General features: G+C 37.7%; 2 protein-coding genes across 2 annotated transcripts; both read right to left on the reverse strand.

The window, feature by feature from the left end:
• Positions 1-421: 421 nt before the first annotated feature.
• Positions 422-9,123, reverse strand: LOC124433263 (degenerin unc-8-like). Its single transcript, XM_046983024.1, has 13 exons — positions 8,972-9,123; positions 7,326-7,680; positions 6,507-6,624; positions 5,624-5,951; positions 4,933-5,063; positions 4,664-4,827; positions 3,938-4,051; positions 3,092-3,197; positions 2,658-2,834; positions 2,188-2,285; positions 2,028-2,065; positions 1,874-1,949; positions 422-1,011 (listed from the first exon to the last, which is right to left on the reverse strand). Exons 2-13 carry the CDS (start codon positions 7,656-7,658, stop codon positions 847-849), a joined length of 1,848 nt encoding a protein of 615 aa, XP_046838980.1. The 5' UTR covers positions 7,659-7,680; positions 8,972-9,123; the 3' UTR covers positions 422-846.
• Positions 9,124-12,521: 3,398 nt separating this feature from the next.
• Positions 12,522-26,115, reverse strand: LOC124455117 (E3 ubiquitin-protein ligase arih1l-like). Its single transcript, XM_047005847.1, has 17 exons — positions 25,772-26,115; positions 24,595-24,662; positions 22,240-22,402; positions 20,825-20,917; positions 20,240-20,295; positions 19,816-19,882; positions 18,953-19,059; positions 18,785-18,827; positions 17,813-17,884; positions 16,786-16,863; positions 16,514-16,566; positions 16,249-16,306; positions 16,038-16,121; positions 14,604-14,666; positions 14,396-14,509; positions 13,682-13,794; positions 12,522-12,937 (listed from the first exon to the last, which is right to left on the reverse strand). The coding sequence occupies exons 1-17, from the start codon at positions 25,988-25,990 to the stop codon at positions 12,850-12,852; spliced, it is 1,539 nt and encodes a 512-aa protein (XP_046861803.1). The 5' UTR covers positions 25,991-26,115; the 3' UTR covers positions 12,522-12,849.
• Positions 26,116-27,500: the final 1,385 nt, after the last annotated feature.

Consider the following 27,500-nt stretch of genomic DNA (forward strand, 5'->3'; position numbering starts at 1 on the left):
ATTGAAAAGCTATAAACATCTGGTTTTACACAAAAACAATGGATGCATGAAGCAACCCACTATCACCATGTGATTCTTAGTGACATTGAGACGTCAAATGAATTGCATGGATCAATTTCAACTAGAGAAAGCAATTTGAACGAACTTAGAAATGTTAGTTTTTAGAGTTTTATACATTGTTCTAACTGGGATACATGGTTACTTGCTTGGAACTTTTTTTGACAATTGGAATGGCAAACGAAAAAAAAGCAAAAATTATATTTTTTTACGTTGAGCCACGGTTAGGGACGACTGACAGAACGTTTCTGCCTGCGAACTTCTAAAAGAAGCCTCACTTCCACGAACATTATTGTTTCGTATTGTCGCATGATTATTACTTTTGTGGCGAGTACCTTGATTTCTATTCCAGAGCAAAAAATCATTTCAAGCGGTTTACGCTTTGCAATATCTTTATACTATAGGATACAGTAGAAAATAGTATAATGTAGTGCAATTTAATACAATAAAGCTGCACAATGAATTAAAATTAAGTACAATGCGGTGCGATATAGTATGACGACATATTCTACAGAAGAATTATGCTGTATATTTAAAAAGTTCGTGGTAGTACAATAAAATACTTTGCAACTTTCGAGCGAAGGTATTTTATGGAGATTGAGAGACATCGTGGGATCTTTTGTAAAGTTTGTCCCCTTAAATCGTGTGAAAATACCTCGTCTCCCTTGATTTCAATTCATTGCAGCTTCGTATATCCAGATATATATATATGTGTCTTCGTTTTTTTTTATTTCAGTTCAAATTCTTCTTCATTGGACTCCCTCATGCATCTTAGCTTCATTGACGTTTTCAGTGATAAGCGGAAGCTCCACCAATCTGACCACTGTCCTTCAATTTCCATAAGCAAACGGCAAAGAGCATCACAATAAGTTGTAGAAGCTCGCACACGGTGATCGCAGATATCCCTATCCATAACCCCAGTTGTCCACCAATGTCCGCCAACAAGTTCACAGTCTAGAAAAGAAATTATGTTACATCTCAACACATGTCAATGTGTTCTTTCCCTGTTGGGAAATATGTTTTAGAATTTGTAAATTTTACGTGATTCAGCTTTTAGCTAGCAGGTAAAATTCTTTAACGAACTATAAACTGTACAAATTATATAAATTATATCAATTATATTAGCTATATAAACTACACAAACTTTACAAACTATATAAACTTTATTAAATATAAACTATAAACTATAAAAAATATATAAACTGTATAAACTATATTAACTATATTAACTATATAAACTATAAACAGTATAAACATAATTAATGAACTATAAACAATAAACATTTGAACAAGCGAAATTAACGAATTATGTAAAGATGAATTCCACAAGATGAATATCCCTTCAGGTCGATGCTCTAAACGGATGCAAACAGGGAAAATTATATTTACAATATAACTTGGTTGATTTTAACGATTTACCTCTGTCTTCAAAATTGGCAATTGCACTATACAGCCAGGGCTGCAAAAGACTGATAATTGAGGGGCTCGTATTTTCAAATATATATATATTTTATAATCCTTGATCAAAATTTATTCCAATAGAAACTAATGCAGTAGAACATATGTATACAAATATCAACCCTCCCTCCCCCCGCCCCCACACACACAAACTTCCGCAGTAAAGGCACTAGTTAAATTGCTCAATTTCAAACTTTCTTTACATTTTCCAAAATTCTTTACGTTTTTATAAATGTATGATCCATGTTTTTGGTCATGGGGAAAATAACTTTATACGCTGAAACACTTTAGTTCTCGTTTAAAAGTTAAAGTCACTGATTTTCAAATATATTACGCGACTGACATCATGCCAACTTACCCCATATGAAAAGGATTCTTCGATTTTTTCATGGTTCAGCTCGCTATAGAAGACGTTCAACCGTAGGAGATTTTCGCTTAAGAAAGATGAAACATTCGTTAAAGTATGAAAATTTGGATTGAAAACACAATCACAAGTATAGAATTCAATCCACCTATCCCCGTCCTCTAGTCCCTGTTCTTTTAAATATTTCTAAAAGCGAAGAAAATAATTCATATTGTTCATCTGCTCTCCACTAAAAAGTCATTTAAAGCAAATACGGGTATAAAACGCACTCCTTGCGTGTATAGCAAAATGTGATTAGAATCCTTCACCTTATAGGCTTTCGAAGGCCATGTTGACGAGCTGATCGTCTTCTGAATCACTTCCTCTCTTAAAAAAAAAAGACAGACGCCAGATGTGCAAATTGTCACTCGAGGTTGTTGAAGATGTTGGTGCGAGCAATTTCAGCTTAAAAGAACGCTCACAAGTAGGACGATGGTATAAAAACTGGGAATTGCAGAAGATTGATAGTTTGAAGGAGGCTCGTATTCATAAATTCGTATCGATATTAATGGAAACTAATGCAGTAGGGCATGGATAAATGATTACTACTTCCCCTCCTCAATTATCGATCTGCCGCCTTCCTGAAACTAGAACTGGCCTTTTTTGAAATAGCTTGTAATGAGAACAAGACTGAGAATAAGAACTGTAATATTTTTTTCGAGTTGAAACGTGTAAAAGATAATTCTGCTGCTCTATTCACGAAATAGGCTCTTGCACCTTCGTAATTATACTCACTCGCAGGGCTGACGACAGCTTTGTATACAGGGTAATTTGTCTTTATTGAATAAATTCTTCACCTTGCGAAGACATAAATCTGCGCAAAAAAACACATTTGCATTAGATCCATGGATTGGTTCGTTCGCCAAGTTTTTAAACTTGCTCAAAGTAGTGGCAGAAGCCGTTTGCAAATTTTCTCACGTTATGTATAGTACTGAAGACATTAACATTGTTCATTTTTTAAAATCTATCGCTTTTACAGCGTGAACGCCGAAATATTTGCGCAGATCGAGTTACAAACGAACTGCTCATGCCTGCCGCTTGATTTAAGCCAATCAAGAAGTACCTAGAAAATGCTTTCAAAGTTCACCTAATTCAAAGCTCGTGAGTTGAGATGAAAAATTAAACAAACTTGTCGAAGGAGATTTCAACAAACTCCGGAACAGAACAACGTACTTGTTGCAGTATTAAAGAGATCACAAGGGTCAGTTGAGGGATATGATGCCTCACTACACTTGCAGCGTATCCGTTGACTCAAAGCAAGACACGATTGAAGGCAAGCCTAGGTAAAAATTCGTGAATAATTAAGGTGAGGTTGAAGAACTGACCTAGTTCTTTACTAAGGGACAAAACATGGCAGCAGTTGAGGCCCGTTACTAAGGGGTGCCCCTGGTTGCATCTGCACCCTCCCCTCCCCCATAAATATTTACGAGGTGTTTAGAAAATTCAACAGAAAAAAGTAATAAACAATAATTGAAATAATCTGGTTGAATTCAACCAAATAAAAACGATCCTTAAGACTTAGCCCGTCTGACCCCGCCGCAAAATATAGAAAACGATCCGACATTTCTGATGTAGAATTTTAATGTATGTAATGCATGATGATATACATTTTAACGTATGTGATGTATGATGATATACATTTTAATGTATGTGATGTATGATAATATATATTTTAATGTATGTAATGTATAATGATATACATTTTAATGTATGAAATGTATGATGATAAACATTTTAATGTATGTGATGTATGATGATATACATTTTAATGTATGTAATGTATGATGATATATATTTTAAAGTATGTCATGTATGATGATATTTTAATGTATATGATGTTTGTGGTGCACCAATTTTGATGTTTGATTTTCTCTACTTCTGATGAATGTGATTGATCCTAACTTCGTTGTGAGTAGGGTGTGATGTTTCTGTTTATCGATAATCTAAACTGTTCATTGGCTATCTGCGTTGAGAAAGTCGTGGTACTTTTGTTTGGATTATTTTAAACTTTCACACAACCTGTTGTGAGTATATCGTGATGTTTCTGAAACGTCGATAAATGTTGATCTTCGGTAGTTGATCGTGAGCCAGGCAACTTTTGTTGTTGAATCGATCCAATCTGGTAATCTTTGTCTGAAGAATATGACAATGAAACTGTTCAATAAAATAGCATGTGTCAATGTTGGTTGAGATGAATGAGCAAAATAGAATGAGGACACTATTTACACTATTTATAATATTAAGATAACGTGTGTCAGTGTAGATAGTAATGGATGAACAACAAAGCAAGGACAGTCTTTACAAAACCTAAAATATTAACTAAAATAACGTTTGTCAGTGTACATAGTGATGAATGAACAACAGAGAACAAGAACAGTCTTTACACTAACTAAAATATAAACTAAGATAACGTGTGTCAGTGTAGGTAGTGATGAATGAACAACAGAGAACAAGAACAGTCTTTATACTATCTAAAGTATAAACTAAGATAACGTGTGTCAGTGTAGGTAGTGATGAATGAACAACAGAGAACAAGAACAGTCTTTACACTATCTAACATATAAACTAAGATAACGTGTGTCAGTGTAGGTAGTGATGAATGAACAACAGAGAACAAGAACGGTCTTTACACTATCTAACATATAAACTAAAATAACGTGTGTCAGTGTAGGTAGTGATGAATAAATAACGGAGAAAAAAACAGTATTTTCTTTATCATAAACGTTAACACAAACAACATTTTACTTTCTTGATTCCCACTGAAGTCGACATGCCAGGGGATGCACTGAAACCCTCTGCATGAGGAAAATTCATCAATCCCTGACCATGTAATGAAACACGAACACCGGCCTCAACTGAGAACGGTCCAATGTACTGCTCTTGCTCCACATTCATTATGAGCACAAGTCCTAAATAGTCCATAACTAATCCTTAAAGTACACATGTTTTCCCAAACGAAATGTGCATGGCAGAGTTATTATATCTTCTGGCACGAGTTTTACCCATTTTCGTACCTTGAGATGGTCCTGGTTTAGTGGCCTTCAAGACTCGAACCCGATTACTGTCTTTATCAAAACCATTGTTGAACGTGTAGCAGTTACCGTATTTGTTATTCCAGCGGCGCGTCCAGAACTTGCTTAGATTTCTATGATAGCACATTGTAATGATCATTTTGTTGAGAGAACTCACCAGCTTATTAAACTTACTGTGAATTCAAAATGGTTGTTCACAAGGGTTGTGTGTGGTGAGAAAAGAGGGGTCATGATATCTCCAACGTAACTAGCCCTCAAGTTTCGTTCTTTTTATATGTAAATTTTAGGACATTATCATTCGTCACTTCTTTAAAAATCTAAATTGTTACTACAGGAATTGAACAAAAAAATTTACGTAGCAGGATTAAATTTGAGGGCTGGCTGCACCACTGAGAGGACTATAGAATAAATTTGAAAATCCACCTTTAAAATGTAAAATGTGACTCTTAATGAACAAGATGGCGAATGTTCAATGCTATGTCATTTTGAAGCCGTAAGTCGTATATTTTGTAAAACATAAACTTATTTTCCACTTACAAGTCGGCTGCCATTGGCTAGAATTCTTAACTACGAATAACAATGAAAATGTCGTATTTTAGTCACTATAGCAAAAAACGGGGAGATATGCGGGGAAATATTGTAGGATCATTTAACGACTCGAGTATTTTGATACCCTGATTTGCAATCCATGCCTTTCCAGCTGCAGTTAAGAATCATTGTGTTGAATTGATGGCCATGTTCATACAGATCTGTTTCGTCCATTTCACCAATCATTTGTTCGACTTCCGAGAAAAGTTTCATTTCCGCGTCAACAACATCTCCATCCGGGAACTCCTCTTTATCGTCTTCATCGTACGAATTCGATTCATAATCTTCGTTGCTCACTCGGTACATGTCGTATTCAGACGAGTCGTATTCAGATTTGCCATGTGAACTGATCTTGTTACTTGGACTATCTGTGGTCTGTGTTGCATCTCGACGACGTCGAGTGTTTTTTAAACCTGATAACGAAGGATAAGTGCTTACGTATTTACACAATGCAGTTTGGTATTTTCATCAGGATTGATCAGAAGTTTACAATAGTACTGAACAGACATAAAGGTAGACACAGAGGTAGACACAAAGGTAGACATAAAAGTAGACATAAAGATAGACACAAAGGTAGACATAAAAGTAGTAGACATAAAGATAGACATAAAGGTAGACACAAAGGTACACACGAAGGTAGACAGAAAGGGAAAAAAAAGTTCGAAACAGAGGGAGATACAAGTATAGACAAACAAGTAGAGACAAAGAACATTGAAAAGACGACTCTTCCGACTCTTATAAAGAGATAACTTTTTCAAATGACGACGTTTTAAATCCTTGAAACGACAAATTAACAATCGAAAAGGTAAGGTTAGTCAACCGTAAAATTGCCATTTCTAGATGATCTTAATTTTTGAAAAGATTTTGCCCCCCCCCCCGCAACCCACCAACAATAAAAAGGTTCCTACGTACCCCGGTGAAGGCAATTCATGTTCATCTCTCCAGTAATAGAGATGTCATCTACAAACCGTTATTATATGCCCAAGATTCATAATTTTTCTCAAGAAATTTCAGAACTTTTTGCGGCACGGCATCTTTGCGTATCATATTGAGGTTGCACACTGTAACGGCCGGGAATGCGAGACGCTAGAAGAGAAATCGTTTGCTCAATACAACTACCCCCTCCATTTGAAAACGATCGCCGAATTTGCAAGATATATTACAATGAATGTTTAATGAAATATATGGTAGCGTAGCAGGTCTTCAAATTTCGCCATGGTATTGAAAAAATCTCGTCATTCATATCCGTAGAAATCTTTTATTTTACATACCATGAACATCAAAGTATCTGCCTAGCATAAATAGGGGTAGCCACGCCGATTGGTGTGCATGAAGAAGGGGGTATTCATACATGCATGTTATAAACTCTAAAACACCATTGATTTCAAAGTTACGTCATAAGGCCAAACATCTACTCTACTCCCCACAATTGTCAAGTTGTTGTCGCCACTTGGATAATATAAGATTGATAAAAACACATGCAGAGAGGTAAATCATCGCCGCACTCGGGTTATGGGTGTATGAGACCTTAAGTGGTCGATTTTGCGGGATTTCGCAAGAGAAACGCTGTAGTTTTTTGTGTTTGAAATGATTGCACCTTCAGTAGAGCACTTTTACTGGTCCCATGGGGATCAACAATAGAATTGGGGGGAGGGAAGGGAGCCAGCCACGTTGGCGTTCGATTTGAAATAACTTAAAATACTATTGTTTCAATCCGTGCACCGATAAAGCGGTTATAAAGTCAAATTAAAATTTTCTTCACTGTATCAAACAGACTACCCACAAACCTTTTCGAAGCTAACAGAAACGGTTGTGGCAATTGGCTTGGACAGGTATTGCTGAAGTAGTCCCTTTGCCTGATATACAAACATGCCAAGTGCACCCATACACACTAACGACCAAAAGACCCTGGATAAAAGTGTTTTCGAATTCGCCAGTTGTCCGATGCCGTGCGCTGACGTGTCTCTCGTGAAGCTCAACACCAGTTTACGAAATGTATTGCCTTCCTTCTTGGCAGAAGATTGAACGCATTTCTTAGACGGCTGAAATGGCGATCTCGTTTTGCGAATTGTGGGCAACGAAAAATTTTCTCTGTCAATGGGTGTTCCAGGTAAAGACATTTCCCCTCCGTGTATGGGATATCTGCAAATGAAAAAAGCAGATGGCGTGAGTTAAACTTGGCCTAACATCGTGCAAGATTATCTTGGGTGCATATGTAATGAATACAATGATCACTTTTCGATTTGGATTTCCCACTTGGTTTTTCCATTAGATTTCAAATTTCACCCTTCGACTCTCGGACTTCACTCAATTACAGATTTCACTCTAACAATCACGAAATGAAAACCGAACTTGAATGACCACACCTGCTTTTGAACAAATGAATTTTGTCCTAAAAGGTGTAGATACAAAGGAAGACACAAAGTTAAACATAAAGGTGGACATAAAGATAGACATAAAGGTAGACACAAATGTAGAAATAAAGGTAGAAATAAAGGTAGACATAAAGGTAGACACAAAGGTAGACACAAAGGTAGACATAAAGGTAGACATAAAGGTCGATATAAAGGTAGACATAAAGGTAGACATAAAGGTAGACACAAAAGTAGACATTAAGGTAGACATAAAGGTAGACATAAATTAGACACAAAGGTAGACACAATAGTAGATATACAGTTAGACAGAAAGGTAGACACAGAGACAGCCAAACGGAGGTCTCCTTCAAATAAGAAAGCAGAAAATAATGGTCAAGTAAAAATTACTCTTAATTTTAAACAGGAATACAGTACTTGGATGACGTTGGCGAGATACGACTGCATGTGATTTAATATAGAATTAAACATCCGTCAATTGTTGCCGACTATTAAATTTAAGATTTAGAGAGAGCAATAAAGTCAAATATTTGTCAGCTCAGCGATAACACAGGTTATGGCTTACGACTCCGATATAGGTTGACAGCATTTACGCCTTATAAGGTTCGAAGGGGCAGGTGTGCGAGCCTTGCGCTTTGCTCTTTTTTTCCCGACAGGGTGTGGATCATCTCTTTGCCAATTTTCATGTATTTGTCGACATAAAGTTAGACGTATAGATTTTAGATCTTGAATTGAACATGGGAAGATCCTCTGATTAAGCTCTCGACGATTCAAACTTTCGCACTCGATAAATATTAAAAGACGAGACTCATGTCCGATATGAACTATCCTAGTTTCAAGCATCGTTCAAAAAAGGCAACTCTGTTGCTACATTTGAGTATACTTCAAAGCAAAGTCGTGGCTGATTTCTCAAGCTTTTTCACAAGCAGTTTAAACACGAGCAAAATCGCATTTTTCAAAAAGATTACTTGTAATTGTCACATTTTTTAGAATTTACAGTCTTAGGAGGCGAAGCTAGCTAGAAAATGATATAAAAAAATCGTTTCTACAACAACACTGACCTTAAGCTCGACGATAATTCACAAAGAAGACAGTTACGACTATTTGAAACCAGTGGTAGGAGTTTTCTTGTCCGCACACGCTCCGGGCCTGTCCCAATCTTCCTGCCCACGGATTTTTTCCAACAATGATATGAATCGTTCGTTCGTGCCGTGTTGGCAAGAACAGGTGATTAGGGCTTTAATCAAAAAATCATTACAAAAATGACGGGTTTTCGATTTTCAATAACCTTATGCAAATCGCATCTGCTTATGCGAGTGTTTGGTGAACTAACATCAATCACAATTCAGATGAAGGCCTTTCATTCAATTGAAAAAATCAGAAATGTAAATAGATGGATTAGATAAGAGAAAAAATATTGATTGATTGATATCGTTAAGTCTATCTATTTCCGAAGGTTTTTTATACACCCAGTATGACAAGCCCACGTGTTGTGTAAGCATCGGCGGCTACGTGTGTATATAATACGACTCTTATATTACAAGCTCAAAAGCTTTCCTGTTCTTGGGAATGTAATATACCTTCTGAAAGTTAAGTCTGCTCAATAACATACCGGCGGGATTCGTAAGCGACTACGCATGAAATTTCAACCATTGGCTAATTTCAAAATGTCTTCTTTTTTGATACACCCTGTTTAGTTCGAGTTTTGTACATTTCAGACCAAAAATTCCACGAAGCTGGATTCCACGTAGAAGGTCCAAGTTACAAGTGATCTGATTGATCTTGAAACTTGGTTTCATAAATGTATTCTAGTTTGGTAGCTTTGCATCATCATGATCGAAAATAACGCTTAAACATTATGACTTTATGCAGTCTAGAACCTTCATCGATAGTGATCTCATGTTAAAACATCCTTATTTTCTCCAGTCCAGTGTCTTCATCAGGAGTGGATCTGATGTCGAAACTTGAGTCATTATATACTTCAGTCAAGTGTCTTCATTAGAATTAATCTGACGATCAAACTTGAGCCCTTATGTACTCCAGTCCAGTGTCTTCATCAAAAGTGATCTGATGTTGAAATTTAAGTTCTTATATAATCAAGTCTAGTGTTTTCATTAAGATTGATCTTATGTTAAAACTTAAGTCTTTATATATACTCTAGTGCAGTGCAGTGCTGTAGAACTAAATTTATCAGAGGGAGGGCTCTCTTAACGTTTTTGTTAATAGTGCCAATTTCTAAAATTACCAATTTCAAAAGTAGAAGGGGAGCTCCTCCCCCAAGCGCCCCCCACTTCTACACCACTGGTGCAGTGTCTTCATCAGAAGTGATCTGATGTTGAAACTGGAGTCCTAATATACCCCAGTCTAGTGTCTTCATCAGGAATGATCTCATGTTTAAACTTGAGTCCCTATTTACTCCAAGTACCATGCAGTCTAGTGTCTTCATCTGCGTGATCTACAAGATGTGGAAGCTGCAGTCTTTGACTGTGCCAAGGCCTCCCTATACTCTCTGGCCGCCAGCAAGTTCTTATATTCCAGTGGAGATGTTTTTATGGCAGGGTTCCTTCCGAAGATTTAATAAAAGACAATGAAATGCGTAATAAAAGAGAAATTACAAAAAACACATCAATAAATGATGAGTTATGACATATTCGAGTCGAATTCAATTAAGTAAGCTTTCAATTAACACCTCCAGTTCGTAACATTATTGCTCAACACAATTTTCAAAGTGAATTTCTTTTCAAAAGAAAACGGTTGCGAGCGCAACAGAATACATGAATAAACACCCCTCCGCCCAACTGAAGTTTTAGTCACGGCCCTGGAAAAATCATGTCGTGTTTTCCCTTCTTTTTCACGAACCATTTCTATTAATGGATTGAGCCTCATGACGGATTGACTTCATCCTTATTGTTCGGTTGTAGACCAATTTCACTTCTCCGTTTATCAAATAATCACTTGACCGACACACTCGCCGGCGCGGCCTTCGAGAACGTCATATCTTAGACAAAGCTATGCGTGAAATCACATCTACAGAGCGACGTTTTAACACGAACAAATTACTGCAAAGTGCCGCAGTAAAAACAGCGCCTGCATAAAAGATTCAACATTATATTGCTTTTGTTCGGACGTCGAGAAATCGTTGCCGAAAAAATCTTTTTTCGCCTTTTAACTTCGAAAGAAAAAATCATCGGATGAAATCGTTGTCACAATAAAACGGTAATTTTGTCGCCATTTCTACGCAGGTGTAGTAAGAATTTATGCAACACAATAAATGGGATGATATTGCCCGCTCACGAGTACAAAGTTCAACTTATTAAAGACAATTTTTAATACAAACAAAAGCCTCACATACATGTTTATACACAGATACGAACGTCGCAGTATATTAATCATATTCATATTACATTAAAAATTCGCTTTCCGCCAGGCAAATCTCTGGCCACGATCATCACAGATAAATTAAGTAGAATAAATGGGCGTGTATATTTCGAAGCGTGAGTTTTGCATCTAATGCATCTAATGCAAAACTAACGCTTCGAAACGGAGCGTTTTTTAGTTACGAAGCGTTCACTTGATTGGGGGCGTTTATCGTAACATTTACGGCAACCTCATGATTGCACGTCTATTCAGTTATAGAAATAAGTTCTGAGGCTAGACAAGGTCACCAAATTCCAGGTAATATGACATAAAAGATGCTGAAATTTTATCAGCGTTATGCAATTGCAATGCCACCCGAGCAGAAGTGGATGAAGGTTAGGTAAGAATCACTTCGACCATATATGCAAAAAATTAACCAGATACGTTCGAATGAGCTTTAAAACTCCCCCCCGTTCTGAACTTTGCAAATTTATAAAGCAGGGGGAGGCTAAGCTCATCAGACGAAATGCATATGTGGTCACAATGAACAGAATACTTTACTATAAATACATTTTTCGTTCAAAATAGTCAACATCAAATTTATGGGCGATAATTCATTTCTCAAAGTGGCAATGAAACGAAAATTTTGCAAGTTAAATTATGTTTGCAATGACCAGAACTTTTGAAATGACAATGTACTTTCTGAAACAGTAAATGTACATCTCTTTTCATTCTCGTGATATCGACGTTTTTGTTATTTCCAATTTATACAACTTGTGACGTCATGTTGCATGATGAGTTCCCACAATGTTTCAAATACTCTTTAGTTTCATGACAATTTTAGGTTGATACCATTAGGCAGCACTTTATACCATTAACCCCGTCACAATGAAAGAAACTCTGTCCTTGTTAAGTAAAGTATCGGTAAACATACCTAACAATTCTAGTTCTCCTTATGCAATGTGACGTCACAAGTTAGATAAATCGAGCAAAGCAAGAACCCCAAGATCTCAAAATTAAAAGTGATATGCATAAACTGGTTTAGAATGTCCATTGTCATTTTAAAATATCTCTTCAATAAAAGTATTACTCGGATAGCAAAACTTTCGATGCATAGGCACTTTAAATATTCTTTAGAAATTTCTAACCAAGAACGTTGTTCTTAGAATCTACAAGAAGCTATTATTCTGAAGTAAATCCCATATCCACAACTGCAGGCATTTTTATCATCTTAAAAAACTCATCTTCACATCGTAACAATGTTCTCGTTCTTTTTATTATGATACAAAAGAAAATGGTTGCTACCGCTCGCAGGAGTCTTTACATTGTGCACGCTCCATGAACAAACTCGCACAAGCTGGGGGTTACTATTGACACGATTAAACTATTCGAAGAATTCAAGTCTATCGTCAAGACAAGAAACATGTTTTTTTTAAAAAAAATATGCACGATAGCGAGTTTTTCGTACAGGATCCGATTGTGATTGCACTCACAATGCGGCCAATCAACAGGATTCGCGAGCGTTTCTCTCTCATTTATATATAAATATACTTATATATACACATAAGGATACAAGCATATGTTAGGGGATATCATGGAAAATCCAAAAGTCCCTCTCGTATCCTTCGTTGACGTGATCCAGCAAGACATTTCGTCTCATCTCACAATATCTGCAATTCATGAGAAGTATGCGATTATTCTGTTGTTCAAACTTCAAGTAAGAAATAAAAGATGTAAACTGTGTTTGCACTGGGTAATGCGAACCGAGAAGACCTTTGGGAGAACTCGAGAGCTGATCAGTGCAAGCCCGAGACCGAAAGTCGAGACTTTCACCTGCTCGAGAGATCTCGCAAACGTCTCCAAGGTTCGCATGAGTCAGCTCAAACACAGTAAACATCTTTGATAAATCAACAATATCCATAAGAAGCATATAAATCGAAAGCACATGTTTTAACATTACCAGTTAACATGGTTTCACGATTCTTTAGTAAATTCTCCTTACATGATTTAACCCTCTCGAGACGGACTTCTTCAAAAGTTTGCAAACATTTCGTTTGGTGATTCGTGCTGCACTGCAAGATCCGTCTCAAAAGAGTTAATCGACTGAGCTCAGACAGGTTTGCGCAGTCTTATGCAAACAAGTAACGTGACCGACCTGTTTATTTACTCGTCTTCGGCTAAAATCTTTCGTCATTCACTGACCGTAAAAACAAAAGCTTTCCGAAGAAACGAATCATGACAATGTTCATAAATTTACAAAACATGTCTACTTAAGTCGACCAATTAAAACAAAGTTCTCGGTGCTAAAAGATTTATATCGATATGGAAATATCTTTGAAGATTAACAAAAACCCGCTAAGCCGTAGTTTCGAGTGATTGGTTGCTTCTCGTCCAATCGGAGACGTCCTTCTTACCTGTACTTATCTTGGACCTTTTGCTTTATACAACTAAGGTTTTCCGAACTGATATCGCGCTCCAGATACTCCGAGAGCGTCTCCGTCGCCATTTCGAGATCTTTCTGATTGTCCTACAACGAGCGGCAAGAAAAAACAAGAAATTTTCGAATTGCTCGAACCATCTCCCCATGAAGAAAGATTTGACGAAAGAAACTCAAAAATTACACGCACAAGTGATGCATCAGGAATGATTAATCAGTGGGTGGGAGGGAGGGGTGCTCTTGTTTTTATTATATTTCGACAATATTTGGCGACCCCCTCTCTTTCGTTCACTAATGTACGACATTTGACACCCCTTCCTCTCCTTTGGTAAACAAACGTACTTCGCGACTTCAAATTTTCCTAACTTGCAGTCTAAAAACCTCAGACGAAAATCAGCTTTTATTTTAAAAGCGATGTTTAAAGCTAATCCTACTGATGTCCGTGAACTTAGGCCATTGTAGGTAAAACCTTTAAAATGCAGAATCCTTTAAACATGTGCGAATAGCATGCTTACTTCGAGAAGCAAAATTACAATCTAAAACGTCATTCGCACGAAATGACAGCTCAGCACACCCTCTATTGTACCCAAATGTACGTATTGATCATACACACTCTCTACCTGCGTGCATATATATGCGAAGTAAATGGACAACTCGCGGAAATATAGTGAACGTGCATGTTTCGACGTACCTCAAATATCACGGTCTGGTTATTCTTTCGAAGGTAGAACGCAAAAACGTAGGTATACTTCAACGTATTACGACACAGGGAAAGAACTTTGACAGCTTTCTTAAGAAATTGAACCTGCGTTCGATCAGAGAAATAAAACCACGATAAGCAAGTCTTTCCCTGCAATTATGGTTTGACGAAAGTGTGAAGTAGTGCATGCATACTGTACCTCTATCCAAGACATGTTAAATTTTTGCATTTCGTTCATTTTTAACGTCACCTTCGTATCGAGCTAGAAGAACACAAATACAACAGGTCAACTCGAATTCCCTTGCTCCAGTTTTCAGACTCTAGATTTCAAGCAGAGAAGATCGATTTCGAATTATATTTTGGTATCGAAACCCTTGCACATCTGACTTAGGACCTCGACGAAGGATTAGTCTTCACGCAGATGGATCCACGATAGTTTTTCAAAGCGGGGGGAGGGGGAATGTGGGGTGTGTGCTCAAGTTTGGATTAGACTTCAGTGGATATATTTTTCTATTCGTTCTTCATAAAACACTAATCACAATTGCTTAGGCTTGACTGTTCGGTATACTAGTATTTTGTATGAAAATTTTTACATTCCTCTGCACCCCATGTGGCACACCCCTCTGCACCCACTCTGGCACACCCCTCCCGTAAGGCGATTTAATTTCTTTATCGGCTCGTCGTGCACCACAGATTCGTCTTTAGTCGGTAAAAAATATTTGTAGCGAGGAGATAAACGATTTTCTATAGACGCCATCGTGCCATCTGACTCTGAAAACACACCTACGTACAGCTTGGTCCTGTACAGTTGTGGAAAAGTCCTGCAGTAAAACTCGACATCGCAGGCTCGCGCAACACAAGTTGAAAATCTTTCCCCCAAACCGCTCACGCAATAAGGTATGCTTCAGAAACACGAAATACATTATACAAACATACGCCAAGTATATGAATAGGAGTAACTCCTTCATGGCTTCGTCCGTATAAAAATCACTGGGAATAAAGAATTTCTGGCCATGGTTCAGGCTCACTAACTTAATATATCTTACTTTTTTAAAATCAAGCAGCGGTAGGGATCCTAACCTTTCCAACATTCTGATTGGCTGTAGCAGCGGGCGGAATTTTACGATATCCGACCGCGGTCCGGACCTATTGCTAAATTCTTGACCGAATCCCATAGCTAAATATGCTTGAACAAAGAGTTGCTTCCTTTTGTTTTGTTTTAAAAAGGAAATTGTCGGCAACTTTTGATCGCAATAATCTATTTCACGCGAGTTTGATGTTTTCCAAAATAAAACGAATAGCAAAGTTTTGATTGCACAAACCAATAAGACTGCCGTCTTTAGCAGAAAAAATTATCCGTTTTTCATTGTCTACGTAGGTCCGGATAAAAAAATATTTCCCCTCAGTCTCAAAAACATCTCTCGGCCAGCGTCCTCGGCGCTTTTGAAACTCGGGAAAATATTTTCCATTCGGACCTCCAAGCCAGTAAATAATATGTACGTCTTTGCATTTCTCTACATCGGCCTTTCATATTCTACGATTGTGATTCGCTGCGACCTGTGCACGTGCCTCTATTTTGATTGGCTAATCGTGGACCGATTGTACGAGTACAACGAACACGATCTCACAATACCTCAAATTCCAGCTTTGCGCTTTGAATATGGTTCATATAACGATTACAGTAGAAAAGGTATCTTTCGAGAGACGATCTGGATTTCTGAAAAAATGAAGAAATGGAAACCGGGAATTGAATAATCGTACGGCGGTCGTAGAAAATATCACCGCTGGTGAAAATTCCCAGTCTACGAAAATTCTTCATCGCGAAAAATGAATAAATAACTTACGTTTTGTGCCTCTCTCGCATTTTGCGAGTCTTTCTCGTCGTAACGATTACAACTGTACCTAAGATTGGAGAAAGATATCGACATTGTAAGCTTTCATATTCTTTGAAGACAGTTAGGGTCCGTCATCGGGCCGCTTTGTCGAAATTTCATTTCTTTCAAAAAAAGTGGAAACATCATCACGCGAAAGTAAAAGCTCGTACGTTCTTGAGAAACAAAACATGCAGTTGGACAGCGAGTGAAAAAGACTTAACAACAGATCTCTTACCAATTCGATCCATGAGGTTCCCAAGGACCAAGGCACACCCAGCAAAAGTCTGCCTAAATGATTGAAAACACTGCTCTTACAATGTTTGATTGACGTCATTAATAATCGCACGCGGTGAAACGATGACCGTTTGTATTCGAGAATGGCATGTTTCCCACAAGAAATGGAAAAATTTGCATTACTATTTGCTTTCGAAGTTTGCAAGGTGAAAAGAGTAACCGCTTTCAAGTTTTTTCTTCTTTCGCGCAATGCAAATAAGGAATCCGTTTTACCTTACAATTATTGTTACGACACACCATGTGATTACATCCACCATTTTTCTCGATCGTTACTTGACATTTTGGACATTCCTGTCGGAAAGGAAAAAATGTAGTTGAAATACAGTAGAAATACAGTGGAAATACAGTGGAAATACAGTGGAAATACAGCGGAAATACATTAGAAATACAGTGGAAATACAGTGGAAATACAGTGGAAATACAGTGGAAATACAGTAGAAATACAGTGGAAATACAGTGGAAATACAGTGGAAATACAGTGGAAATACAGTGGAAATACAGTGGAAATACAGTGGAAATACAGTAGAAATACAGTGGAAATACAATGGAAATACAGTAGAAATACAGTAGAAATACAGTGGAAATACAGTGGAAATACATGGAAATAAAGTAGAAATACAGTGGAAATACAGTGGAAATACAATGGAAATAAAGTAGAAATACATTAGAAATACAGTGGAAATACCATGGAAATAAAGGAAATACAGTGGAAATACAGTGGATACATGGAAATACAGTAGAAATACAGTGGAAATACAGTGGAAATACAGTGGAAATACAGTGGAAATACAGTGGAAATACATTAGAAATAAAGTAGAAATACATTAGAAATAAAGTAGAAATACATTAGAAATACAGTGGAAATACATTAGAAATAAAGTAGAAATACATTAGAAATAAAGTGGAAATACAGTAGAAATACAGTAGAAATACAGTGGAAATACATGGAAATACAGTGGAAATACAGTGGAAATAAAGTGGAAATACAGTAGAAATAAAGTGGAAATACAATGGGAACGTGAAAAGAGCCCATCCCAACTGCTTTTATTTCATTTTTCATCCAACATTTGCACAACACGAAGCATGGATATTGCAGTCTCCATTTCTACAAAAATATTTCAAAACGATCGCCCAAGCTCGGCATACGTGTGTACGCAGCTAAGCCACAACCCAATGTCTAAAAAACGAACATTTTACGGTGTGCGTGCATAAACGAATGCATAAAAATTTTCCGATCTACCTTCGTGTTCGCAGATATCCAATTCGCCGTTTCGCTATCGTCGTTGCACTTCTTCATCCATTTTTTCAACAACTTCAATAGAAAATCAACGAATAATGCCACACTCGCTATTCAGAAATGTCATGTTAATAATTAGTTGACTAAGCTTATTGCGAGCAATGTTTCTAGTGAAACACCATAATCAAAAATAATAGACCTTTCACTTTTTAAACTGGCTGTACGGGTCACAAGCGCGGGAATCTCGCTTCGACGTTTGCCGCTCATGGCAGTTAGGAGGACAGCGAGTGGAAGGTTTACAGATGTTGTTTTACATGATATGCTTATTAAGTTTAGAAATGAAAAACATTATTTAAGGTGTTTCCCCAAAAACATTACTCGCAATAAGCTTGGTCAACTTACTACTAACATGACTTCGAAAGAATACATAAGATTCACGGTGATGGTATGTTATCAACTGACGTCAAAGCGGCCATGTTCTTAGACTATTTAAAACATCTGCTGCTCAGTAGAGTGCGAAACACTGAACTGAATGAAACTGGAATGCAAAATGCCGCCAAAACCTGAAGCTAGCAAATTGACTAGTCCCAATCCTTCCACGCACGGCCAAAAAAAGTTCATTCAAAAACAAGCTGCAATGCGGTGTATTTGACCGCGTGCCTGGCTTCATATGGGTAGCTTACGGGGTAGCTTAAGCATTACAGTTTTGCGGATAGTTTATGGTGGGAAATCAACATAATTCTTTTCAATTTAGATGAGTTTCTCTACCAACATGGCGGCCAGCGAAAACACTCTGTGGTCACACCGGAGTGGCCAGCCTGCAAATTTGGTGCTGCTGTGCAAAATTTCTGTTTTCGCTCACTGCAAAAACAACAGACTTCAAAAGAAATTAACGATTACAATATCCTGAAACTTAATAGCAGGACCAACATTCGCGGGCTGGCTGTTATTGTGTCTAAACTCATATAAACTTACACTACAGTTCACCGGTTCGTGAATGGGCTCTCCGCAACCAAAGCTAAATAATGTAAATAAAAGATAAAAAAACCAAATAAACTTTGTTTGAAATAGCAGTAAAAACTTGGAGTGCCTAAGAAAGAAAATAATTTTCCTTAGGCTGGCTTTATTTCTAATAAACTTTACCAAAATTCGTGGCCACATAAGCACGTCACTGCATTTTGTCCCGTGTAGCTTGCTTTTACAGCATTCATACAATCAGGTGCGGGACACCATTTTATTAAACGGTTATTCTAAACAAAAAGAATCGCCTGTTTGAGTAAAGACAGTTCAAGGTCTCCGTTGTTCGTTCATCACTACCTACATTGACACACGTTATCTTAGTTGATATTTTAGGTAGTGTAAAGACTGTTCTTGTTCTCTGTTGTTTATTCATCACTACCTACACTGACACACGTTATCTTAGTTTATATTTTAGGTAGTGTAAAGACTGTTCTTGTTCTCTGTTGTTTATTCATCACTACCTACACTGACACACGTTATCTTAGTTTATATTTTAGATAGTGTAAAGACTGTTCTTGTTCTCTGTTGTTCATTCATCACTACCTACACTGACACACGTTATCTTAGTTTATATTTTAGGTAGTGTAAAGACTGTTCTTGTTCTCTGTTGTTCATTCATCACTACCTACACTGACACACGTTATCTTAGTTTATATTTTAGGTAGTGTAAAGACTGTTCTTGTTCTCTGTTGTTCATTCATCACCACCTACACTGACACAAGTTATCTTAGTTTATATTTTAGGTAGTGTAAAGACTGTTCTTGTTCTCTGTTGTTTATTCATCACTACCTACACTGACACACGTTATCTTAGTTTATATTTTAGGTAGTGTAAAGACTGTTCTTGTTCTCTGTTGTTTATTCATCACTACCTACACCAAGACGTTTTATAAAGTATGCAATTTTGGTGGTGTAAATACTGTTTTCGTCGTTCGCTGTTCAAAGTCAACAAAATGAAACAAAGTAAGAGGAGGAGCCATTACTTACAACAACAAAACTATTTGCTATGAGATGATGATACTTTCTTTTCACTATTTGATCACTCAAAATTCTTCTACAAAACAAGAACAACGACTTAAAGTGATTCGACAATAGTATAAACTGGGGTGATGCTGCCATAATTGGCACGTAGGTACCACAAGGAACGGTATGGTATCATGATGGACACGGTGCGACCTGTGGTTGGGGATGGGAAGAAGATTACGATGGAGCAATAGGTGTAAATAGAATAGAATATTCATCATTGCTACTTAAATTGAATTTAACATCTTTTTTCAATATCCTTGTCACCATCATCACCTAATCGCCTTCGGCAAAACTATGGCACGCTCCCCCCGGATAACTCTGGTGTCATAGTTGTTTTATTCACAATATCATTAAGATCAAAATCAATAAACATAGTCCAACATACCCTACAAAAGTTTCATTCGCTAAAATATCACAATTTACTGCCGGGCAAGCAATATTCTGCAAGAGAAGAAAATGGAGTTAGCGGTCAGACTTCAACTACTCGCCGCCAACTTGCTTATAAGAGATATTGATATAATATCATGGGGAAAACCATTTCCTATTGGTCATCACAGTAGAGGAAATATACAGTAGATCCACTTCGTATTCAACTGACTGCTGTATATTTAACCTCATTACTGCCTGACCATTTCCTATTGGTCATCACAGTAGAGGAAATATACAGTAGGTCCACATCATGTGCAACTGACTGCTGTATATTTAACCTCATTACTGCCTGGCCATTTCCTATTGGTCAAAAAAAGCAATTGACAGGCTGCCACTATGGTAATCACACGCGTAATAAGATATGCGTAACACATGAAAAAATTCAATGGAGTGGCTCTACTGTATACTCACTGTACTATGACTGAGTTGCACATTAGGACCAGGACCAACATTAGCGGGCAGATTGACACACACCGCTGACACATTTAGACCGAACCACGTTATGTCGCAGCGATCCCACTTTACTCACATGCGTACCTACCTCTTTTTGTTCGTCCATAATTTTCGACGTCAAATATTCCTTCCAGCAACGTAGGCAGAATTTATGACCGCATTCAAGACCTTCGAATCTTAGCTACACGGCAAAACAAAATACAACAGTTTAATTTCAAATTGTCGGCGGTAATTGGTCGGTTCCTTGTGGGAGTACGTTGCGCATTAAAGTTTTTAAATCATCTACAGTCTTCAAAAACATCCACAAAGATATATGGTCATAATGCATGCGGCGGTCCCTCTAGCGTTGAGTGACATTTTCCACGGCTTGTCAGTCTCGTTGCGGTGTAAACTATTATATATACCTATAATAGTTTAACGTTAAATGTATACTGGGTTAGCAATCACCTACTTAGCAGGAACGGACGATTAAAACAACAAATCGTAAAGCAATTTGATTCTGGGTAGACATTTTGAAAGATCAAAATAAATATAGACGAAAGGCAGAGTTCACAATGACGTGCAGAATAACCTGCACAGCCTGGAAATTTTGCATACCACAGCAAATTCGAGCAAGCCTCCAGAATGAGCGCGTATCAGAAAGTTGAACATGCATTAAGATCAAATTTTCAATGGAATATGTATGAAAATATGGTAAGGTCACGTAAGCAAAATATGGAATTTCTCGGATACCTGTATAATTGTTTTGCTTTTGCAGAAAGCCAAAAAAATTGCAGTCAGCCTTAATAATTTAAATACAGTGGTGCAAACTAGCTGTACTTATTCTTTCACGTTATTTATTCAAGCCTAAATGCTCGAAAATCATGGTTGGTTAATGTTGCAAAATGCTACGGGAGAAATCAAAATTTCACACTTTTTTACGTGTGTAAGCAGTGACGTATCCAGCCCGCAAATTATGTACAGCCCGCAAATTAGTTAATGCAAATTAGTTAATGCGGGCCGGTTGCACGAAGCCTGGATAGCGCTATAATAATAATTGCATTAACTAATTCCATTGGATAGCAACTTTTTTAAAACTTTTATATAACCTTTTATAAAACTTTTATAAAAGCAACGAATATAAGATTCGAACTGAGCAATCACTGAAATAAAATATTGTTTCGAAGATTACGAAATTTCTTTGTCGTAAGACAAATACAAACAATTTTTTTACAAATTAGAAAATTTGTCCTATACAATGAATAACGCCATCCAGGCTTCCCAGGAGGAGACCTGCGAGCGGGCTAAGCCACTGTGCTTATCTTCTTTTCACTATAGTCTGCAGTTGGCGAGACTACCTAGATTCCCAACATCTGACAGTCGTGTTTTCACCTTAGCCAAATGCAGTTTACAGTTGTCAGTCCTGGGAGATGTCAGTCCCCACCCACACACACGCCCTCCCGTATTGCAACGTCACAAGAGTGACATCATCAAATGTCCCTCCGATAAAAAACACACACAAACCAGAGAAGAAGACATTTGTAGGCAGATATCGCATGCGATGGGGCCTGTGGACGCTGAATTGGATCGCGAGGAACGTTTATGTGCCGTTCTTGCTCTTGTTTGGGACATCGGATTTACTAAATGTGCCTCGCGGAACAACGTTTCTTGATCACCACAGTAGAACCTACAAAATAATAATAAAAAGCGTGCGCTTATTGGTTTGTAGTCGAGTTGGCACAAGCCTGCGCAAATCGATCTGAGCTCAAACGATTAAATCAATCAAAAGAATTTGCAAATCAATCATAAATACATGCTAAATATAAATATTATAATAGCTAATATTTTTGAAGTAAATGGCTCTTTTAAAAGCACTTTGCTGGGCTTTAATATTTATATTAAGAATTCGCTTCCCGCCCGGTATATCCCTGGTCACAATACATGCTAAAGGAAAAATTAAAAAACATCTGTTTTGAATTCATCTGTTTCGCATTATTGTTACTTTGTGCAAGAAATAAAAGATGTTTTTCGAGTTAGCACTGGCTTATGCAAACCTCGGAGACGTTTGTGAGAACTCTCGACCTTCGGTCTCGCGCTTGCAAAGATCTGCTCACAAGTTCACCCAAAGGTCTCCTCGGTTTGCATAAGCATGCGCAAACACGGTAAACACCTTTTACTCAACTCAAATTGTGTTTGTCAAGATCTTGAAAACAGCAGTACTGAATGATTACTTGTTTCGTATAGTACGGTCAACGACCTAATGAACGCCCGAGGCATTTATGTAGTAAACTCTAGCAGTTCTAAGGATGGGATACGAGGCGTTGATAACACCTTACAGTCAAAAAAAACTAAGTGTGTTGACTAAGATACTAGCTATGTATTTGGCGGTTTTTAAACGTATTTGCTTTATAAAGTAAATGGTCCGAGCCCGGGAGTATCGTTAAATGTTTGTGGATGTGGTTCGTCCCAAGGTTAGTAAAGTAGCGTACCTACTGAGAAAGACTGTTGCTTTTGATGCTGATCGACGTTTCGAAAACCTCAGCTGTAGTCATCTTCTGAGTCAAGTCACCTGACTCAGAAGCGTCAGGTGACTTGACCACAACAAGTCACCTGACTCAGAAGATGACCGCTGCTAAGGTTGTGCACACGTCAGTCAAAATCAACAACAGCAGTCCTTCTCAGGACCCTACTAACCTGGACGATTTACATCTACGAACATATTTGCTTTAAAGTGCCCTATCAGCAAAAACTTCCATTAGCGATGTAAAAACTTGGTGTAATATCTAACGCATCGGTGAAAAAAATTTTCAATTTGGTCAAGTTGTCTTCTTGTTATGGAGGATTAAAGTTGCCTTTCAATGGATCTTGTCCGTCGTGGCATGAGGTCTGGGTCTAGTCAAATTCTGACGTCATCCAAGGTAGTTAGTATATATATCTTGTATTGAGGAATCCCTTGCATGACGTCTCAAAGGTAAGTCGTTCCAGATATTTCGAACGACGGAAAAGCTCCATTAAAAGGAACATTTTGGTTAACTTTAAATAGCCATAAAAATGGAACGATTTGACAAACTTAAAAACTTTTTTCACCGATAGGTTGAAAATCACACCTAAATTTAACATTGCAATTAGAAATTTTTGCCAAAAGGGTCACTTTAAATCATGCGAGCAACTGCGACATCGATGAAAACTTTCAGACAGAACACAAGGTGGTTTGCGTCATTTGCAACGGAAATAAACATTATTTTAGCGGGGCATCCTCACCTAAAAAAGTAAGGGGGAAGTTTTACGTTCTGCGACTGACTTTTGCACTCGCGTTTGATAGAAAAGCCTACAATGTTAGCCATAAGCCATGCTGACTTTTATATCTCTATCTGTTTCACTTAAGGTGTTATGCCTTCCAAAAAGATTATTATACTGGATATAACTAAACTCGAGATAGGAGGGGTGGCTCATATATACATACATGCATAATTTACCATATAAAATTCCTAGTTTTCTACCTACTATAACCTGCATACTAGAATACCAGAAGCCAACCCTAACCCTAACCCTAACCAATCATCAATCTTCCTCTAGCACTGATATGAATTTTATAAAAATTTCTAGTTTACCGAGAAATTAAAACTAAATTACTCATGCTTATTGTTGAGCCGAGATAGCTAGTCATGTGGTTGTCTGGATGTTTTTATTTTTCAAAAGGAAGTGATGAAGCGGGATGATTTTTCTGCGGAAAACTACGAACATTTCATGCCTGTTTCATTTGGCAAAGAAATGCAAAAAAACATAGAACGATGTCCGACTTCAACAGCATTAAGTCCTTGCACAATTAAAGTAAACTAATACAGATCATGATTGTGACGCTTATCACAGGGTATGTACCTTTCAAGTAACTTTTCTTTATCCCATTTGAAATGACTGAGGAGTATCCTGGCAACCGGTCTCGACAGCTGAAAATAAACGAAATTCTGGTGAATAAAATCTTAACAAAAATTCATGACACCAAGATCTCATTGCTGCACTAGATTTCAAAATGCATCGGAATGATTTCCAAACATCGTAAAAATTACTGAAATGTTTTATTCTTCACAACTGATTTGCAAATTTTCCTTCGTTGTGTAATTTATTGCACTCAGATCGATTTCCCACATTTGCGCAGGCTAATGCAATCTGTTGACCAATCACTGCACACATTATATTGTTCTTATTTTATAATTCCTGTTAAAATGAATCGTGATTACAAATTATCAGCTTATGAATAAATGAATACAAGCCCTCCAGATTTCAATCTTTTGCAGTTCCTAAGTGGCTTCGCACTTCACAAAAATTGAAAATGTTTCCACATTGCTCATTGACACTTGCAGTCAAAGATAAATGCCTCAGAGACAAAGCCCTTCTCTACTGCATTTTTGACATTACAGCATACAAGAACATTGTAACTATGGAAAGGAAGCCAAATAGAAACTGGCTCGTTCATGTTTGAGAAAAAATCAACTGGGAATTGACCGGCAACAAGGCCCTGGGCCATCTGCTATGCAATCATTTGTTCCCAAACAGCAATATAACACACCCCGCGGCTAAAACATGAAGCCCTGTCTACTGCAACCACGTTTGCATCATTAACATGCGAATAACAATTTTGAACCATTCGTAACAGAAGAGTAAAACAGTGAATTCTGTCAGCTCTGAATTGCTTTTCCCAATCTAATCACTTACCGGTTTCAACCGCAAAAATGTACATCGAAATAACGATCTATAGGCACGATTAATGTCCAAGGAGATCACTTTGTACACAGTACAAATAACAAATATTCATAAAATTATTGAAACATAAACACAACATATTTCTCATTTTTTGGTGACCAATAATTTTCGCCTCGAGCCGCGGGATAGAAGTTCATGAATGGAAATCGAACCGTAGGATGATATACAATAGTTTGCCCGAATTTGCATCATTCAAAAAACCCCGAGGAAAATACATAATGTAATCATAATAAAATTATAAAACCTAATTCATTCGCCCTAGTTAATGGCGATAGTTTACAACAGCAGAACCAACCTCGAAGACGTTATTTACTTCGTCAATCGTCGTGTTCATGTAGGAAACGATAGTGTCTGGCGTCAAGACCTCGTATGTAAAATCGTCTGCGACACTTGCAGAGCACGGCATATCATAGTTCGAGTCAAAACCTTCATCTTGATCGGGGCTCAAATCTTCACTGTCGTCAGCTTCCTCGTCTTCGTCGTCGTAGATGAAGTCTTCCTCATCGCTGTCCATAAGGCGTTGCTTTTTAGAAGCAATCTTGAGGCTTTACAAAGGCCACAGCGCCCGTTTTCCAATGCAATTTTTTGAAGGACAGGGAAACTCTCTGTTTTGTTGCTTTTGCGTCCCTTTCACCAAAAAGTTTTGGTCACATGATTAAAGTTCAAGGATGTGACGTCATAGTTAAATTGCATCGTCTTCTATTCTTGCACGCTAATGCATTAAGATTCATAAAAGACGCGCAAATGGGGAAAAGGGCCAATCTGACCAAGCACCCTTTGTGCTCGGAAAGTGTGTAGAAATGAGGCGTTTTTACTCCCCACCAGCGTTTCATTAGATCGTGTGTTAGTTCTGCAGAGTTCAGAACATCACGCTACGTGAACGAAAATCTTGGAAATTAAAGTTTTGCGAATGCATATTGTCATATTGTATTTTTTCAATCAATCATACGCCAACGACGTCGTTGTCGCGCTTATCGGCAGATGTGAGACGTGCTTACACTGTTCAATTTAAGAGAGAATTAAAGGAAACGTCAACGTAAAAATAAGCTCGATATCAAATCGCACGATGTCACACCACCATCAAATAATCCATCAATACTTGTAGGTTTACATGACCGCGCATTCCTTATATGGGAACCCGGAATGCTATAATTTGAAGCCGACTAACTAACAGTCCCAATCAAATGAGAAGTTCGCTATGAAGATAAGATACTTGCATCAGTAGTCATAACAAATTTTGGACAAGAACCATAGATTTTGAGGAACAATGTTCAAATCAGCACACTCTAAAGTAAGTGTACGAAAACAGGCGCGTAGCCAGGGGGGAGAAGATGGTGCAATCCCCCCGTTTCGTTCATGACAGTTTCACATTGACAGCTATGTAAGGTTGCTTTTGTTAGAATTCAAACAAAATAAAAATCAAAAATATACAATCTTGAAAAAATAATGTCGGAAATTCGAGTGTCTTCCCCAACCTGGTATAGAAATTTGACAATGGATGATGACCTGATAACCTTCGACACCAGGCTCCCTCCTCCATCCAATAGACCCTTAGCATTGTGGATGCAAAGACTTAAATGAGGAAAAATGCGAGTGAACGTGCAAGCGAAAATTGGCGTAAGAGCTGGTAACCACGCGAAATGAAGGAAGTATAAGACCGTGAATCTTTACGATGAACATTTGCAATGTGATTTCAGTGAAGTGAAAACAATGATATGCAGGATCCGTCGAACTAAAATACATGAAACTCTATCTGAAGCAAATAATTGAAGCCAAATCTTAATACACCCAGACACGCGTGTGTAGTGTTTCGAGATTCTCTCGCGGAGTGAAAATTGATTGAACTACACACGCGTGTCTGGATGTAATCTCGCGTGTCTGGATGTAAGATTCGGCTTCAAAAATTATTAGGCTTTTCTATTACAGGTAGTGTTCCATATATTTTAGTTCAGTGCCAGGATCCGATTATTAGCAGGATAAACTCAAATTAAGCTGAAGGTGGATCATCTACCATGCGGCTTGCG

Source organism: Xenia sp. Carnegie-2017, unplaced genomic scaffold, assembly GCF_021976095.1.
Source record: "Xenia sp. Carnegie-2017 unplaced genomic scaffold, XeniaSp_v1 HiC_scaffold_13, whole genome shotgun sequence".
NCBI classification, from domain to species: Eukaryota; Metazoa; Cnidaria; class Anthozoa; order Malacalcyonacea; family Xeniidae; genus Xenia; species Xenia sp. Carnegie-2017.